Source organism: Crassostrea angulata, chromosome 4, assembly GCF_025612915.1.
Source record: "Crassostrea angulata isolate pt1a10 chromosome 4, ASM2561291v2, whole genome shotgun sequence".
Lineage (NCBI taxonomy): Eukaryota > Metazoa > Mollusca > Bivalvia > Ostreida > Ostreidae > Magallana > Magallana angulata.
The window spans coordinates 33,478,454-33,498,620 of NC_069114.1; the positions used below are offsets into that span (position 1 = coordinate 33,478,454).

General features: G+C 31.8%; 1 protein-coding gene and 1 pseudogene across 1 annotated transcript; both read left to right on the forward strand.

Moving 5' to 3' along the window:
• Window positions 1-7,668: 7,668 nt before the first annotated feature.
• Window positions 7,669-11,961, forward strand: LOC128180300 (N-acetylglucosamine-1-phosphodiester alpha-N-acetylglucosaminidase-like). Its single transcript, XM_052848278.1, has 5 exons — window positions 7,669-7,789; window positions 8,977-9,026; window positions 9,130-9,258; window positions 11,195-11,309; window positions 11,589-11,961. The coding sequence occupies exons 1-5, from the start codon at window positions 7,683-7,685 to the stop codon at window positions 11,704-11,706; spliced, it is 519 nt and encodes a 172-aa protein (XP_052704238.1). The 5' UTR covers window positions 7,669-7,682; the 3' UTR covers window positions 11,707-11,961.
• A 1,024-nt stretch (window positions 11,962-12,985) lies between these two features.
• On the forward strand, window positions 12,986-15,817 carry LOC128180298 (uncharacterized; annotated as a pseudogene).
• The last annotated feature ends 4,350 nt before the right edge of the window (window positions 15,818-20,167 follow it).

Sequence of the window (20,167 nt, forward strand, 5' to 3'; positions counted from 1 at the left end):
CAATTTACAAAGATAGCTTATACATAGATATGAATTTCAATTGAAATCATTATTCATTATTATGCCCACAGTGATAAATATAATAGAACATACATACTAACATATAATGTATCGTCCGAAGACATAATCATACATGCATATATTGAAATGTTACATTCATTGGTATACGTAGTAAAAATAAGTTGAACCCCTGGCTTACCCGGTGGACATAACACATACATATGCATACAGTCCTTCACTACGTCCCCGGGTAAAGCGCTAATACACATAGACAGTCCCTATGTGTATCGGGTATATTATTGTTTTGAAAAGAATAACAAATATCAAAGTTTAGATATCAACAGTTGAAAAAGCTCATTTTCTTTTGTGTTTTTTAGCATTTTCAGAACTGCACAGTGTGTCGTAATATACTCTTTGAATGAGTTTTTTATCAATAAAATTGATTCGGGTAAATTTTCAAGTCTACAATACATTTTACATTTGTATATTCTATATGCAATAAATGACAAAAAATAATTATATAATTTGGTGACTTGTGTTTCTTCCAGGTAGAACCCCAAAACAATATGCTTCCAATTAATATCAAAATTTAAGCACTCGCTAGCCACTTTCCAAATTTTTACTACATTAACACAATCAAAAATAAGATGTTTTGAATTTTCAATTTCGTTACATTGTTTGCATTTAGCAGTGATATTTTTATTCCATTTGCTCACTAAAAGATTGTTACATAACAGATTGTTCAGTAGTTTGTAATTAAACTCAGCTAAGGCTTTGTCTTTGGTATTTTTAATTTTCTGTGTATATATTGATTTCCATACATTTTTGCTTTCCAACTTAAATTCTTTTTCTAATTTAGATTGTGTACAAGGTGCTTGAAATTTACGTTTTATTAATCTTGAATAAAAAGTTTTGGTGTTGTGTTGATCGGAAATTATTTGTAGTTGTTTTGTTTGTAAGTATGGAATTTTTGAAAAATCGTATTTGAGTTCAAATTTGGTAAAAATTTGTTTTATTATTTTGTATTCACATAACCAGTTTGTTCTTTTGCGTAATGTATCGAATATATCCGACGAACTTTTTAAAGTTCCATTCTCTTCAAAAATATCTTTTACATATAGAATTCCGCTTTTAATCCAATTTTCAAAGCAGATTGTCTTACCTTTAAAATTGAATATTTTATTTGACCAAATAGGTTGTAATAAAAAAGCTTCGGTAGAAAGGGCAGGTATTTTGGTTTGGGTATCATCTTTACATAAATTATAGCATACAAAAGCTTGCTTGTAGAACTCTGGGAAGTTGTTTATTATACCATAGTCTTTGGCAACCGTCTCATTTGTTTTCATCAGATATTCAATATCAATTTTTGTATCCTTACAGAAACTGTTAAAAAAATATTTAATATTGTGTTCTGTACTAAGTAAACGTGGAATCCACATAGCTTTTAGGGCCGTAAATTTAGATTCTATATCAACAAGACCTATTCCTCCCTCATATACTTCACCTATGATGGTATTTCTTTTGATCCTATCAGTTTTATTCCACATGAAATTAAATATAAGCCTTTTAACATTTTTTATGAAATCATTGTCGGGTATTTCCAAAATGCTAGCTACATATATAAGTTTAGAAATTGCTAATGTGTTTATTATTGTGCATTTTCCAAATATTGTTAGTTTTCTTTTTTTCCAAGATTCAAATAACGTTTCCATTTCATGATATATTTTCATCCAGTTTTTATTGTAACACTCAATCTTATCATGACCAATGTGTATACCTAAGCATTTCACTGATTGGTTCGTTACATGTATTCCTTCAACATTGTTATATTGGTTTTTAAGAGTGCCAAGAAGGATGCATTCTGTTTTAGATATATTTATTTTTGATCCCGCGAGTTTGCAAAAGACGTCAATGGTTTTAATGGCTTGTTTGAGAGAATCTATATTATTCAGTGATAATGTCATATCATCTGCATGTTGGATGTTTTTAATTTCTTTTTCTGAGTTTTTAACTGTAAATCCGTTTATTAACCCATTATTTTTTATTTTATCGGATAAGATTTCAGCGACGAAAAGATATAATAATGCTGAAATAGGACAGCCTTGTCTAATTCCTCTATGCATTTGACATGTTCTTGAAATCCATCCATTATTTTTTAATCGAAATATTGGGTTTTTATATAAAATTTTAATCCAGTGAATAAAATTAGTTCCGAAATTAAAAGTCTCTAACGTTTTGAATAAAAAATTCCATTCAACAGAATCGAAAGCCTTTTCAAAATCTAAAAAGAGGAGTAGCCCGTCTTGATTATTGTTTTCGCAATATTCAAAAATGTCTAGAATTAGTCTAGCATTTGTACCTATAAATCTTCCCTTTATGTACGCTGTTTGCTCATTACTTATATATTCATCTATCACTTTTTGCAATCTGCGTGCAAATATAAACGCAATGATTTTATAATCCGTGTTAGTCAAGCTGATAGGTCTGTAATTTTTCAATAGATATTTTTCACCTTTTTTGTGGATAAGAGAGATTACTGCTAGGCGTTGAGAGAAAGACATTTCATTTAACTGGAAAATTTCTTTTAACATATTAAAAAAAAGTGAAGATAGTTGATCCCAAAAACATTGATAGAATTCTGCTGGCAATCCATCAAGCCCGGGAGCTTTATTACTTTTCATACTCATTACTGTATCTTTACATTCATCTAAGGTTGGAAATTTATCACAATTGTCTTTAGCTGTAGTAGAAAGCGTTTTAATATTACTAGTTTCTAAATAATTTTCAATGTCTACGTCGTTTACATTTTTTGTATCGTATAAATTCTCATAGAAATGACACATTTCACCTAAAATTTCGTCATCTGTTGTTAAGTTTTCCTGTTTTTCATTCTGTAGTTCATAAATTACGTTTTGTGTTTGATGTTTTTTTTCTAGACATAAAAAATATTTCGTGTTCTTTTCACCTTCATTAATCCATTTTGCACGTGATCTTATCTGAGCACCTTTAGACTTTTTATCATAAAATTCGTTTAACTGAGTCTCTAAGTTTCTTTTCCTAATCATATCAATTTCATTGTAAGGCAAAGATTCTATATATTCAATTTCTTTTTCTATATTAAATATTTTCTTTTTAAATTTGTTTGATTGTTTAACGGAGAAAATTATAGAGAATTTTTTAACCTCGTCCTTTAAAATTTCCCATTTTTGTATAAATGTGTCATGCGTGTTGGAAATATTTTTTATGATTTCAGAAATTTGCTCTTTGTATTCTTTATTTTCTAAAAGAGACGTGTTAAGCTTCCAATAACCACCCCCCTTTTTGTTATCAAAAATATTTAGATCAAATTGTATCGATTTATGATCGGACATTCTATTGCCGTTAGAATGGGTGCCGGGAATTTTTTGTAATGCTAAATTATTAGTTTTTAATGATAAGTTTTCACTCATAAATACAAAATCAATCCTACTTCTTGGTGTGTTATTTGCATCGCACCAAGTAAATCCATCGGAGTGTTTATTTTTTTCTTCCCATAGATCTGAACATTTCATTTGCTTAATAATTTCTTTCAAAAGTTTTGAACTCTTATCAGTAGTACTATTCAGCTTACAGTTGAAGTCACCACACAAGATAGTATTTGATATATTATTCGAGTTATTATTAATAAATGTTTTCATTCTTTTAAAAAATTGAATACGGTGTGATTCATTATTAGGGGCATAAATATTTACCAAAGTTAAATCAGTTTCGCCTATTTTTACATTAATCAAGATTTTACGTCCATCATTAGAACTGTGCCTATTAATAATATCTATATCTAAATCTTTCTTAAATAGAACTGATACACCTTTACTATAAGTAGAGTCTGAAAAACAATGAATAGATTTTCCTCGCCAGTTACAATTGTAATTAAACTCGTTCTTTTGGGTAAAATGAGTCTCTTGGATGAGAGCTATATCTATCTTTGAATCATGTAACCAATTATAGAACTTTAATCTTTTTTCTTTAGTATTAAGGCCTCTTGCATTAATAGATATAAAATTGATCAATGCCATGTTACTCATGAAACAATCGATAATAAACAAAAGTCTAAGGTAGTTTTAGTTTACCGTATAATCTGAGTCCTTAAATCACAATAGTGGTCAGAGTTCCTGTAAGAGTCCGAAATGGATCGAGTCCAGCGTTAACCTTCAGCGGTGCGCGCGTGCGAATCGCGAACCTGGCTTGTCGTAGCTGTTTTTTTGGTAACTGAGCCGCCAGAGTTTTGAGTCTTGCGAATGTCCTGGATCATCTCTGAGATCTGTAGTTGTTGAGTTTTAGATTTATCCTTTGACGCGGTCCTGGTCTTTGGTCCGCTAGCAGAGTGAGAACGACCTGCAGAGCGACGTAGGCGCCCAGCGATTTCAGACATGATAATGCCAAGCTTGTTTGTTCCCGGCCAAGCGGATGCGCGAGTGTGGATGGTGGCCTCTTTGTCCAGTCCAGATGCCCAAAAATCGTCATACGTGGTCTCAACAAAGACGGACTTTTTGTGTTTTTTTAATAAATCAGAAAATTCGGGGATTTGATCAGCTTTTGCCTCCAGAATTTCTGTCATAATGGCTATCTGTTTTTCCGTAAAGCTTGGAGACGGAATGATTAGCTTTCCGATTTTTTTGGCATCAAGTGCAGTAGCAGCCGATTGAATTGATGTTGCTCTAGGGATGTCCCCGCTGCGCATTGCCTTTATGTACTGGAATGCATGTTCAGCCGATTTGTGTGAGATACCAAACACGTTCAACTCACAGGGGTAGAAATTGGAAAGACAATTATCACGCCCGGCGAAGGGAAGCACATTGTTTTCAGATTCAACGTGGAATTCACACGATTCGTCGCCTGGTAGATGACCCTCATGTTTGCAAACTTTGCATCTTTTATTGTTAGGACAATCTCTAGTAAAGTGTGTATCCTCCCAGCAGTTGGTGCAACGGGGGTTATGTTTTGTAGAGGGTTGACCATGGTGATAGATGGAGCAGCGCAGACCGGCGCAGGTGGATGTACGTGGAAGGAAGACACCCTCGTCTAACGCTTTCACGTAAATGAACCGATTACCGTTAAGGATGCTCGTCATCTTCCTGGTTACCGGATGGCGGATTTTCTCATATTTGATGTCACTAGTGAATGACACATTGAAGTTTTTTAGCATGTTAAGAACTTCATTGTCGTCGACGGACAATGGTACACCTTTGACTGTAATTTTGATGACGTTATCAGATGGGTCATTAAGACCGGCTGAGTAAGGATTTGTATCATAAACTTTGACATTTGTGTTTCTTATATCAATTCCTTCTGTTAGAATTTTTGATCTGCTTTCTTTAGATTTTACATATATCCTCCACAAGTCTCTATCTTTTTGTACGCAAGTGAGATCACTGATGCTTTTGGTTACAGACATAGATAGATCAAAGTCGGAGATACGGGTAGACCCACATTGGATCTCCCTGTCTCTCAGATAAACCGGTTTTATGAGATCCATAGTACCGTTAGATAGTCACTGGTCACTGAGCGTACCTAGCGTATCTAGGATCGGCAGCCCGTGTAAGTAACCAGTATAATACAGGTAATACAGGTATGAGCGATGCTCACACAAAAGTTTTTCAATTCAGTTAATTTTGGCTTTCAAAAATATTATTTAACTGAAAAAACACCAAAGTTTCACTCACAGTTATGCATCCAAAGGAACATCCAAAGGAATTATCAAAATACACAATAAATCCTTTAGAAAATGTCAAAAACACAGAGCCGATATAAGCACCGTCATACGTCCCCGTGTCACGTGACAGAAAACCTTAAACGTTAAAATATATAACTAGACAAAGAGTTTACGAACGGCTTTCCCCTTATTTATTTCAAAATTAAATTTGTTGACGGTTTATAGTGATGAAATTATGGTGTACAGAATCAAAATATTCTACATTTTGTAAAAATACAGTACTTTTTAAATTATTTTACATCAAACTGATCATGTTGATTGCTTCTAGCTATCAATATATCATTATTGCCGATCATTTCTTTAAAAGGAATACTTGTTTTCTCCTTACACCTTTATTCAAGGTTAAAAAAATTGAAGACAAAGTTCACGACAAAAAATAAACAAAAATGAATTAGCAGAAACATGAAAATTGCTCAATTAGAAATTAGTAATTATGAGATAGATTGATTAAACAAAACGTGTCCAGTTATAGTATTTTCCTTACTTATGGTGCAATCATTAGGATACAAATGCAAAGAAATGAAAAATAATCAAAATTACTATTCACATTTATATAAAGTGACACCAACAAAAAATCCATTTGTCATTGTCATTAAATGGTATATATAATTATATATTAAAACTGTGCCGATTTATTTTTTGTTGCATTGGGAAATTGTATATATATTATATATATATTGAAACGATAAGATCTGATTGACAGTAAGGGTGCGTTGAAAATTTTATTTCCTATTGTACAGTGCTCATCCATTGGTAACTTACAGAAAATCTAGTTCCAACTCCTGTAATTTTTGGCATGAATATTTTAGGTAGTTTAAGATTGACGAATAGTGAAAATGGAAAAAAAAAACTTCTTAATCTGAACATTTTACCACATGGTTTGCCGTGATTTGCGTAATTTTAGGCAATGGTTTTATTTAAAATTTTGATATTTGCCTGATATTCTACAATTATAATCTTTCGATCCTTTTTTGTTTAGCTCATTGTGGTGTAAACAACCGTGTCCCATGAACTATATGTAGATAGTAAGTTTAGACTATAACAACGTAAACGATCTTGTTTTTAAATTACTTTAGAATGTAATGGACTTTCATATTTGTATTTTATGCGTACTGACAATTTTCCCAAAGCAAAATAAGAGGCAACTTCATGTAATTGGTTGTTAAATAACTTGTGTTAATATGCTACATGTACCACTAGTATACACTACTATGGTTCACTTCAAAGCAGAAATATGTGCTTGTTATGATCTTGTAACATTTTAAAAATTGTTTTAAACCCATATTTTAAACTTGTATACCTGCGTTCGATGCTGTTTTGTAGTAAACAACAACATTTAACACAACTATGAGTATTTGTCAGATACATAAGTAAAAGTCAAATTTTGACTTTAAGGAGGCTGGGTGGTAAACAAATTAACCATCAGATGTGTCTTAAACTTTATCATATGATATTTTTGGCCATAAACTAACATTTAGTAAAAACAAACTCAAATAGTTTTGCATAAACCGCGATCATTTCCCTATATCCTTATACAGAGCCCCTTTCTTCAACGAAATTAAAATACTTTCAAAATGGCTCCAACCACCTAACCCCCTTAAAAGGTATAGGAGGCCATGCCCATTTTCAGACTATATGAATCTTCTATTAAAAACCAGCTCTGTCAAAATTTAAAGAATATGCTTAAGCAATCGGATTTCTTTCTTCACAAGGAAATAGTTTCCGGTTCAATATTATCTAAAAATTGTAAAGGTAGATCTGAAAAGTAATTTTTCGACCATCTAGAATCCCTATAAATTAATCTAAATTTTGTTCTCTAAACTTCAAATTCATGTATGTAAAATTATCAGTATTCTTCCTTATATTATGTATATGTTTCCTGATTCATACCGAGAAAAATAACACTACATAATTATTCTATGGGAGCGGTATGTTGACAATCAATTATTTTCTAGAGGTTTGGATTTTCCTTTTGCTGATTTTGAGATTATGCAACATTGCGGAAGCAGAAAATGGGATTTGTACATCTCCAGAATCGTAAGTCTATTCATATGATATCAGCACCAAAAGTCAATGCCCACCTTTTTGCGTGACGCGTGCTAAGGCTTGTTGTGTTTGTTGTTTATACACTTATATATGAACCGACAACAAAATCATGAAGTTACAGAGATAATAGTTTATTGATTGTGTATCAAAATGTTTATAAATGACCATTGATATTTTTTTTTACAGGTTTTTTTACGAGTTGAAACACGGCTTACTGAGGGCACGTTATGCGCGCCCGAGGCAACCATAAAACAAAAATTATATTGTCGCAAGGTCTTTGTTTTTCTATTGAAAAAATAAACTTATTATGGTTTGATTGGTAGGGATAGTAAAAAGATAAAAAGTTACAATGTTCTAGGGTATTTTTACTCTGGTCTAAACGTTAAGTAATAGCGAATATGTCAGAGCAAACGTTTTGTTTAATGGAAATTGCTCAAATAGATGATGCTCTTGAAGTGAATGAAAAAAAGTCGCATTCTTTATATCAATAATAAATTTTGCGGATATTTCCAAAAAATCAAAATCCTTCAAAATTGACCTGAAGTTACACACGTTGATTTGTCAAGTGATAAATAAATAAGCACTTCCTATTCAAAAAGACCTGTGCTGGCTCCAGGAATATATCATGGGCAATTAAGTTGTCATTAGTCTGAAAAAAATGCTACAATCAAAATTATCAAACTTGCAATGATAAAATTTGTTTAAAAATTCAAACATTCAAACAATCCTGTTTGGAATAAACTTATTCCAAAGTTTATAATACAACATTTCTTACAAACTAAACAGTATTTCATTTTATTTTTTATAAGTGTTAGTCTCTAATCTTAAATGGTTAATTATGTTCTAATGTTATTATAATAATTATTATAATAATACTGATAATAATAATTAATAACAGGCCGGATGGTTGTTTGAGGCACACACTTTTATTCCGACTGTTCAAACAGTGCAATAAAAAGAATCTCAAGTTACTTTGGTTGCTCTGTGCAACAAGCATAAACCTGATATTGACGTCTAAAAATAAACCATGATTATACATAGCCTTTAGATTTAAAACACAGGAATGCAAAGAGGAAATATGTTTATATACATGTATCCTTTTTACTGTATGTCACAATATGTTACAGTCAATAACTACATTAAATCATAAACCAAAACAGTTCTTTTTTCTTTTTCAGAAAAAAAGTTTGCTGTACTAATTATCACGAAGTTAACGATGTTTGTATGAGTATGTTGCTTTCTAAGAATTAAATTCATATATCTATATCATGTATAAAAGATATATTTCGAATGTGATATAAGACATTCATTTAAAAGTTCGTAATTTGTAGAATGTCCAATCGGTACATATGGTGAAAATTGTACGGAAAATTGTCCAGATGGGAAGTATGGAGAATTTTGTTTACACCAATGTGAATGCAAAATGAATCAACAATGCAATTTTATGTTTGGATGTTTAGGTATTGTTTTCGTTTTTTCTTAACACTTTGTATTTTCATGTCTAACAGTTTATAGAGTTTCGCTTAAACACAAAATAAGCATAATAAGTTCATAGAATATAAAATGAATCATTTTAGATACTGCTTTATTTATATAGCATCGACATTTAAATAAAAGAAACACTAGGAAATATTGTGCCTAAGTGCTTAAGAAATTAAAAGAATTCATCATTATACCTATTCTTGGACACGTAGAGATTTTATCAAATTTAACTGAGTTCCTGTTTTCTTTCAGGGAAATTGTACAGTCTTATTTCTTATTAAAGAGAAAATGAAATCATTCAGTAATTTGAAACAAAAAAAAAATGTCTCAAAACTTTCGAATTTTTTAAATTTTTTTAAATTATAGAATGTCTGAATGGTATAAATGGCACAGACTGTATGGCAAATTTTCCGGACAATATGTATGGGAAATTTTGTTCACAGAAATGTCAATGCAAAAGTAATCAAAAGTGCGATCGTATCTTTGGATGTATAGGTATTTCTGTTATTTAATTCTTATTTTTAAAAAATTGACAATATAGACATATTGGACGAATTAAGTATAAACAATGATAGGGGTTACGCCGCTAGACGACGTATGGCGTATATGTAATTTGTAAACTAGGTATATGCTTGATTAGGGCCCCGCTCTGCGGCCGCTCTATATAGTGATAACTCTGTACGTCCATCTTTCCTGTCCGGAGTATATCTTCTCTACCCTTGGCCCAAACTGACTCATACTTCACCCGCAGAAGGCCTTTGAGCTAAGGGTGTGCAGTGATTTTGAACTATGTATTAGGTCTAAGGCTAGGGTTACAAAAGTTATATATAAAATCCTTGTCCAGTGCATATCATCTCCCCTTGACCCAAATCTGGCCCATACTCCAGAGTGTCTATAGTCAAAGGAATTGCAGTTACCTTGAATGAAGTTTGTAGGTCAATGTCATATAGGACTACACAAAATCTTTTTTCAGATACTTTCCACAAAGCCCTATTTGGGACATATTTAACATCAACAGAGCTTTTGAGTAAATATGTGTATTGACCTTATTTTGACAAATATTAAAGATTTTCAAGGTCAAGACGAAGGTCATAGGAGAATTATATAAATAATCCTTGTCCAGAGCATATCCACTCTCCCTATGCTTCAATCTGGTTCACACTTTACTCACATGGTGCCTTTGATCAAATTGTGTGCAGTTACATTGAATGATATTTGTAAGTGAAGAGTAAAGGTCATATCGAATCACACAAAAATTCTTTTTTAAAAATCATATGTATATACTCTCGACTCAGCCCTATTTGGCTAAACAAAGCTTTTGGGTTTATGGCGTGGAGTGACCTTCAACCAAGTCAATGTGAAAGTCATAGCGGATCTCATTTTAATCAGTTTTAGGCCGTATTTTATTTCCGATTTCCTTAATCTTGCTCAGGTTAAACAAAAATCCATGCATGTATTAAAGGGATATTGAATTAAAAGCTCTACGGAGCTGGAAAATTTCTAAGTTGTATGTTAAAGCAAAATTCATTGAAAAAGGGGCCCTTTGAGATGGTCACTATCTCAATGTTATCTTGTAAAATTCTTAAGATTAAACAAATAATCTATTTAAACTAGAATTGTTAATTGAAATATTGCAAGAAAACGGGTAAAAAATTATGAGGAATGTAATTGTAATGGAAAAAATATTAAAGTCTCTATCAAACGAAAATGGAAGTAGAAACTGCTAGTGTTAATACAAATTAAATGTCAAATACACATAAAAGTATATATAAAGTGATTAGGATGCCTTTTTGAGATAAAAGAAAACATATTACTTTCAATTAATTTCATTTTAGGGTTTTAATATTGCATAGACAGGTTCCTCTTACAAAGAAAACCGCCAAATAGTGTGACTTATGAAATTGTTTTTTCTAGAGCAAGATTTAGAACCACAATTCACATTCACCACTTTCACCCTCCTGAAGATATCAGCGGGCTTCTTGATCATTATTAGTATTGTAATAGGTGTCACCGTGTGTGTTGTTAAAAGGTAATCATTTTTAAACCTAAAATACTAAAAACGATAACGTGAAATTATTGCTTTGACGTAAAATTATTAATGTTTCATAGCCATAATTTTTGTGTTTTAAATAATTTATAATGTTAAACTTTAATTGGTTTCAATTACAGCTTTTATGTTAGTTTTTACAAGATGAAGAGACAAAAAGTAAAAATTTACTTGAGTTTTCATGGCAGAAGACAAAAGCATACAAACAATTTTTACAAGATCAGTACTTTTCAATTGTATGCCTATCCTTGTCAATTACAGAAACAACTTGTCAAGAAACTACAGCGTGTATCAATCACCTGTACCTGTATTCTATAGTGCGGATAAACAAATACAATTATCCGAGATAGAACAAGAACACTACCAAACTCTTTTCTGAGGAAAAGCTTGTCATTTATGCCAGTGTATTTATAAACTTAATGTTTGCAAACTAATTAAACAACTTAGGGTTAAAAAAAAAATACCAACAAAAATCATTAGCACTGTACAGCTTAATGTTAGAAGTAGACAATTGCAATTGCATGTAAATGTCAAGTTGTTATGAACTGATATTATATATTATGAAACATACATTGTGATGATCATTTTTTCCTGTTTGTTCACTAATTAATTATTTTTATTGAATGTATATATATACTTTTTAATTACATTATTGATATTCAAGAATAATATAACCAAATTTGGTTTCTTGTATTAATTTGAATAACGTGAAAAAAAAATTGAATTGTATTGAATTGGTAGTGTGAAAAACATATATATATACCATATTGTATTATTAAACAGAGAAACTAAAACATTACTTGATAAAGTACATTATATGTCATGATTAAGAAGTACAAATCATGCTTATAGATATTGATAACAATAACAAACTACTGACAAAAAATATTTTGCACAACTTAATGATGCCATTATGTTTCAAAAATGTTATATAGAATTTTAAAAGCTTCATAAACTTAAAAAGAGAGATAAATCAATTTTCTATGAGTTCAACATAAATTATTTATGAACAGATATGCAAATTGAAAATAATTGTATAACTCAGATTTTGAAGATCAAATTTTGCTGTTGATCTTTTAATCCCGGAGTAATTTCATTTTAATCAAGAACTTAATCTAAAAAGTATTAAAATATTTAAAACATATATTTTATTTCGAATTTCCTAAATATTGAACAACTGTTGCACAAGTATATATATATATATATATATATATATATATATATATATATATATATATATATATATATATATATATATATATATATATATAACGTTGTGCACTTTTTGGTCATAAATTAAATTGTTTCTTTGTACACCTTAATACACGAGAAATGAAAAAAAATACTAGCGGAATTGTCATGTCTTTTGATTCAATTTATCATTCGCAGCTCACTTGCATGTTCATACACTGTAAGATTTTGTTTGTCAGCATGGCATTCACAAATAATTCATTCATCATACAACGTACTATATCAGAGCTTGGGGACCTGGGTGCCGTTTCACAAAAGCATCGTAAATTAGGTACTACTTAACGAGTTACGACACGCTTAAGTACTCCGTACGCACTTAGTTAAGACCGTTTCACGAAAGGTACGTAGTTCCGACGTAACTTTCTCGTATTTACGTCCGTCTTAAATTACCGGAAGTTGATTTCAATATGGCAGACGAACTCGTAAATAAATTAAAAAGGAGAGGTAAAAGAATTTTTCTGCCAAGGAGATTGAAATTTTGGTGGAAGAAGTTGAGAAGAATCGAGCGATCTTGTTTGCCTCTCACAAAGATGTCAACACAAATCAAAAGAAAAACAAATGTTGGAAGGACATTTGTACCTTGTATGTATCTCACAGAAAATGTTTCACGATTTAAATTGATTATTTATCTATATGGATAATGTTTGATTTCAGTGATTTCATCTCATATACAAATAGCCTATTTGCGTTTTTATATTATAAAAGAGGGTATATTGTCAAAGGAATCTCGGATTGATGTTAGATCTACATGTACATGTGAAAGTTCGTAACATGGGCTGATAAATGTGCTAAATCAGTGGTACAAAATCAATGTATGTCAATATGTAATCTATAGGAAACTTTGTTTGCACCTAACCTTAATTTCAGTGATTAAAACACTTACATTTTTTTATTGCTAAAAGCCGTTTCAGCGTCTGCATGTTTACAAAAACTGTATGATATATCCTTGACCTTTAATGTTTACCCATTGTGTCATTAAAATAATCTCTAAGAAAGGACTGAATCTAAATTCTGATGCATTAAATATAGTATGAGTATCGGTTTTTTCCATTTGAAAAAATGTTATAGTACAGCAAAAAGGGATCTTTTATTGTAAAGATTACTTTTGGGACCGACATAGATTTTTTTTTTTGGGGGGGGGGGGGGTGGATATATCAATTTTCGCACAAAATTTACTTGTAATTTATTTTCGGTTCAATATTAATGTTTTAACAACTTGGACAGAATCAACAGTGTCTCTGTCCAGGAGAGGTCGCCTGCTGAAATATGCAAGAAGTGGAGGGATTTGTCTTCACAAACCAAGAAAAAGGAGGCGGAGTTTCGGCGAGATAGGTCCAAGACGGGAGGTGGACCAGCCCCCACCCCAGTCAACACAAGTGATCTCAGTCAGAAGGTTCGCGAATAATGTCTAGTTGATTTTTGTTAAAGACTTGCAAACAAGTTATTACCATCAATTAAACAAAATTAAAATTTGAAACAAATCGATAATATTGGATTAATAAAACAATCTTCATAAAAAGTTTGTCAATGTGTATAGCATGCAGCTATGACTGTATGATATTTAAAGTATGTGTCGAAAACAATCTAGTATACACATTGATACAGGCAGAGTATATTTATGAGAAATGGAAGAGAAAATAAGGAAATTAAGACTGAAATTGAAGGGAAACGAATATTTAGTACCCCCTCCCCCACGGATTAGGATTTTCAAGATTTTGGGATTCGAAAATTTTCCCTTTTTTTGTTTTTTACTTGCATAGGCGTCGGAACCGGGGGGGGGGGGGCTTAGCCCCCCCCCCCCCCCCCCACTTTTTTTGCAAAGTTAGACCTAACCATTAGGGACATAGCATCATAGAGGGTTCAGCCCCCCACTTTTTGTCGCAGCAAAGAAAATTGTTCCTAAATTTAACTTGAAAGATTGAGAAGTTGGAGTCATAGGCATACAACCCCCCCCCCCCCCCCCCCAGATTAGGATTTCCATGATTTTGGGAATTAGTTTTTTTTCCTCAATACTTATGAGGATTAGTCTACTTTCAATTTGCTTCCGACGCCAGTGACTTGTCAAGATTTTTGGGATTAGGTTGCCCCCCCCCCCCGCCACCTTTAAAAAACGATGCTGCGTGCCTGAGAGAAAACATGTCTTAATTAAAAATCTTATTATTCCAATTTTCCATGGGCAGACCAAGAAATTTTTCCCAGACGGGTTCTAATTTAAAATGTTCTTAAGTTGAAATAAATTTTCAATATAATTGATGAGAGCAATATGTATAACGTTACGTTTAAAGAAAATCGAAATCTGTTACTTGAATTTTTTATTGGGAAAATAACATACTCGATACTGCAACCCCTTCTTCCTTAAACAAAAGATTAAATAAATTCTATTTCAGAAAGCAGAAAAAATCCCGCGTTTCTCACTGGCTCGTATATACATATAATCATTATTGCTAAATTAAATTGTAAGGTTACGCCATTTTAGGAATTTATTATTGAAGTGTCGATAATTATTTCAGGTTGTTGCAATAATAGGAAAAACTTCCATTGAAGGGATTGACGGTGGTTTTGACACTGACCTGGAAAATTTGGGTACATTAACTCTCTCTCTCTCTCTCTCTCTCTCTCTCTCTCTCTCTCTCTCTCTCTCTCTCTCTCATAAGCTGACAATCAATAATATTGTCATAACACGTTTGTAAGCACCAATGAATGTAATTCCAGCGGCGAATATGTCCAATTTACAATGGATTAATTTCAGACGTAGATTTATTCAAAGTTGAAGACGTATGGCTGTCAACACCGAACACAATCACTTCAGAGAAAGCCGCTGTCCCCTCCCCAATGCTGTCTCAGTCTCCTGGGCCTTCCCAGGCTAGCTGTTAGAAGGAAGAAACATCGCGTGGGGGAGAAGCAGAAATGAAAATAAAGGCATCGGGGTAACTCTAAACATAGGAACTTTTACATTGATAAAATTTATTAACCAAACAGTATTATGCATAATGTTTTCGTTTTGAATTTAAGACTTGTTTTTTTAATCACGTCAGTAAACCGAATTTCATTTATCGTTCTATAGGAAGAATAATCTGAAAAGGAAGCGAAATGTGGATGATGTTCACGAGTTACAGTGCCTGGTGCTCGAGCAGGGACTTCAGAAGAACAAGTTACAAATTGAACTTCTGAAAAAGCTGAATGTAAAACTGGGAAAAGGCAGCGATTCTGTGATTGAATTACTTGCATCATTTACATAAAAAAGATATTAAATCGTTATGCATTGAATACAAAAAAATCAATTTACTTATCTTTCTTTCGTTCTCTCTCAAGAAAATGAAAATAGTCTGTCACATAGAAGATGTGCAAGTTGTAAACATCTTCCTGAATCGTGGACGGATTAACCATGGAACCCGCTTTCAATATACTAGTAATTCATCATTGTTCTTAAGTTTTGCGTGTCAAATATTTAAAACAAGATTTCAAAAATATATTATGCAAGGTGAATTCTAATTGGATCGGGATTTACAAAATTTTTAAAGATCAGTTGCTTTTAAATAATTTTTGTTTGATTTGTTACATATCTGTTCTCGCCTTTAGAATTGTTCACTGTCGTTTGACGTCTCTTAGAGTTGCCAAGTAGCAACCCGTCAATTTGCAGGCATATCTCAATAATTCTGCATAATTTATGCAACATTGTAATGTTATGCAACATTGTAATGAAATGTAACATTACGTAAGATGTATATTTTTATTGTATTTGCTTGCAAATATTTATTATTTTAAAGTTTGTTAGTAAATTGCCTTCATTTGCTAAGCCCATATTTTCTTGTAGTGAAATAACCTCTTTTTGACTGTGATCATGGGGTGTTAGATTTTATTTAATTTTGTAACAAAATAAAAAAAAGATGGATAGATATAGTAATTTTAGGTATTTCGAATCACTATTTATAACTTGGGTTGTAAAATATGTAATTATAAGTTGTTTGGTATTAACAGAAAGAAGATTGTGTCAGAAAACATGATACGGGTTCTTCCGACACCACCTTTTAGTGTATTGCGTGTCATTTCCGGGTATTTCAAACCAATAGCTAATCTGGCAAACAAAAAAGGCAGACAAAGATGATATCATTACATGAACGAATTATTACATTTTTATTAGATTAACTCGTTGTTTAATTCATTTAGTTTTTCAAACAAACAAGAGCAAATTTTGTTGATACATAATTCTGACTTCAAATCATCGTACAACAAAAGTAAAAGTACGTTGTCAATGGAAGTCAAAAAAAAAAAAATAATCAGCTAACTTTTTTTAAAGGACAAGCTATGATCTTTATTGATGATAAACCTTTTTGATTTTAAAATTATAAAAATTGCTCATTAAATTTATAATAAAGACCCTAAGATTGACACTGTCGAAATATTAAGAAAAAGAGGATATATATATATAACACTTTTGCGATTCGTGGAGGTCCCGGGGACTGTTTGTCCCTTAAATACAGTTTCATATGTACATTTTAAAGCACTTGTTCGTCATCAAACCTCATATCGCTGACATTTTGAGATAATAACGCTAAGACGTAGATTTGCGCCACCTCCGAGGTGACGTAGATTTACGACGTTACATACGACGCTGCGTAATTTACATCGCTTTCGTGAAACACCCAAAATTAACTAAGTATTACCTACGTCCCACTTACGTACTACGTACGATTTACGATGCTTTTGTGAAACGGTCTCCTGGTGACAACAATATCCCTCAGCAAATGGATATATGTCACAAATGCGCCAATTAGATTTTATGCCAAATGAAATCCAACCACCATTGCAGCAGCTTGATGTTTGAATATTTCAAGCTTATATATATAGCATCATTCACATAGAGCTATCTAACAATAGTCATTTTTTGGCGACATCATAATTAAAGCCACAGCAGGTTCCAGTAAATCACTTGCTTGGATTACAGAAGCATTTACACTTTAATGAATTTTTTCTCTAGCTGACTGCAGTGTTTACAAAAATTCATTATTGACAGAAGTAGACAAATGAACCCCGTCGTTAGGAAGGAGATTACTTTGATTGGGTATAATTTTGACAAATTTAATTGAAGCATCACCTTTCAAAACAGGAGTAGCCACAGAACTATTAATTCTACGCATATATGTCTCTGCAGAGCAAAACTCTATTTGTCGATAACTTGTTTTATAAAATTCTGTTGTCTACATAATTAGTTATCACTTTTTCCAATGTCATTTTCACCTGCATAGATTACCAGAAATCTCGGGTGTGAATATCTTGAAAGCAGGCCACAAATAATATCAGTAACTTATTCATAACTTAACATTGAGTCTCCTTCAAACAACACTGATAGACCTGGTAATGAAAAGTCTGTACCAAACTCTGATGAAATCGGTGCACATTGCTCAGCTAAGTTCTGCAATGGAAGTACGACTTGTTGTAAATCACTTTAATGTCTGTTGCTGTTATAATTAAATATAAGTAAACGTTATAAACACCTATAAAACTCAATGAAAATCGCATTTTTCATCATTAAAGAACTCCTCCCCTCCTAATAATAATACATTATGATGGTAGTGTACATGACTATATCCACGTGTATATGCATCCTCTTTTCCCGTTCTTTCTGGTCGGCGCGACCACAAAGTAAACCTTAACAGTGTTGCGGAGCGATGAAATCAAATATCGCGTTTAAACGCTTTATCTTTAGTAAAGAGATATTGATCATAACATTCTTTTAAAACAATTACAATCATACATGAATGTCATTAAAATGCGTTAGTCTGATCAAAATATTAATTTTGAAAAATATTTGCACAGTAATTCCTTAAAACAATAATTTAAACAAAAAACATCTTTATGTAGAGATAGGTTAAAGCAGTTATTATTTTATTTAATGCATCCTGGTTTTCAAAATAGCATTTTTTATCCATAAGAGAATGATTAGAGATGTAATAATTTCATACCCGTTAAATGATAGCATGAGTGATATATTTAAACCCAATATGTGTGTTTTAAACCTCTTTATCTAAAAATGCTGGGAAAAGTTACGAAATAGCTATCTATGCTACGGAATAACAAATTTGCTTTGACTTCCAATATTACAGTAGAAATGAGTGTCATATTCAAAATTAAAATATTGTCCTTAAGCCCTTCAATTTGAAATAAATTATATCGACAGACTCAATTTATAATAAATGGTTAAATTATTATAAATAATAAATTACAAAATCAGTTGACATTCGATAGAGTCAATTCATGGCTAAAATTACTTTTTATAAAATTAGAAATTTTGTCTTAATTAGATATTCATTTGTTTACATTTTTAATTATATTGCGACCAGAAAGCACTGGGTGTTGACAGACATAATAAAGCATTTATCTACTAATATTCTAGCATGCAAATACTGTCTACTTACATTCACCTTTAAACATTTTTTAAAATTTTTATTGATTACAAGAAAAAAGAAAAAAATGCTAGTGATAAACTAAAATTTGTGTGTCAGTCGTAGAGTTACAAGCAAATAACAGAGCTCAACATTCTTTGCTTGTAAACAAGGTGCATGCCATGTTTTAGTTTACATTGGTTCAATATACCGGTTTTTCAAGCTAATCTCTCTCTCTCTCTCTCTCTCTCTCTCCCTTTCGAGTTACATTTAAAGATATCTCATTCGACAACACATTACAATTATTTCGAGAAACAAGACACTATAAAACAAAATTCTGTGTTTTTGGCGAAGAATGAGCAGACTCGATATTGTTCATGAATAATACTTGCATTAAAGATTTTCCCATACTACAAACTATTTTATATGAAATTACATCACCAAGAATAAATGACGAAACCAAAATTATGAAAAGTTTACTCCATTGTTAGGAATTATAACCTTCCTGAGGTTAGCAGCCGCTAAAAGCAGCTATTAAGCCAGTAGAAGCTAACGGCAAATAAGGAAAACATTCAAAGTACTGAGAGTACTCGATCAGAAAATATATTATACCTTATCATCGGCATACTTTAATTAATATCAAGATGATTAATGCATCAATCATTTGTAGGAGCATTGACAACTTCGGAGGGAGTAAAGATCGCCTTGATAAGGAATATAAATGCGTCTTGTGATCAAAACCAAGGGAGATATAAACCCCTCGAAACCACCTGGTGGTATCCGCATGGCCCAATATGAGACCTGAAAATAAGAGCCCTATATATCTCCTGCACTGCTCTATAATTCATTTGATATACACTTTAAAGAAGAGAGGGAGATAACAGCCTATCATTCACCACAATATCGTTGTGAAAAGTTAAAAAAAAAATGACAAAGTTTAAATGACCTAAATGAACACATTTAGATTGGCAAATTTTCCGATGCAATTGCAAAATCGAGATAAAATAATTTATAAACGTTTAGCAAGCTGTGCATAAATTTTGTTGACCAAAAATCATTTTTGAATAATAAAGTATATAAAATGTATTTTAGAATTATTCATGTAAAGTGTCAAGTACAGTTCAGTGAAATTTATTCACAAGAAATTTCCCGCCATATACATTAACCTCGATCATTCCCCTATATCTTAATACAGAGCTCCCTTTT

Excerpts from the sequence above, each read along its gene's own strand:
- LOC128180300 (XM_052848278.1), top strand. The coding sequence starts at position 7,683 with ATGTTGACAATCAATTATTTTCTAGAGGTTTGGATTTTCCTTTTGCTG. Across the intron at positions 9,259-11,194 it reads TTTTATGTTTGGATGTTTAG|AGCAAGATTTAGAACCACAA; the intron begins GTATTGTTTTCG and ends TGTTTTTTCTAG. Across the intron at positions 11,310-11,588 it reads ACCGTGTGTGTTGTTAAAAG|AAACAACTTGTCAAGAAACT; the intron begins GTAATCATTTTT and ends TGTCAATTACAG.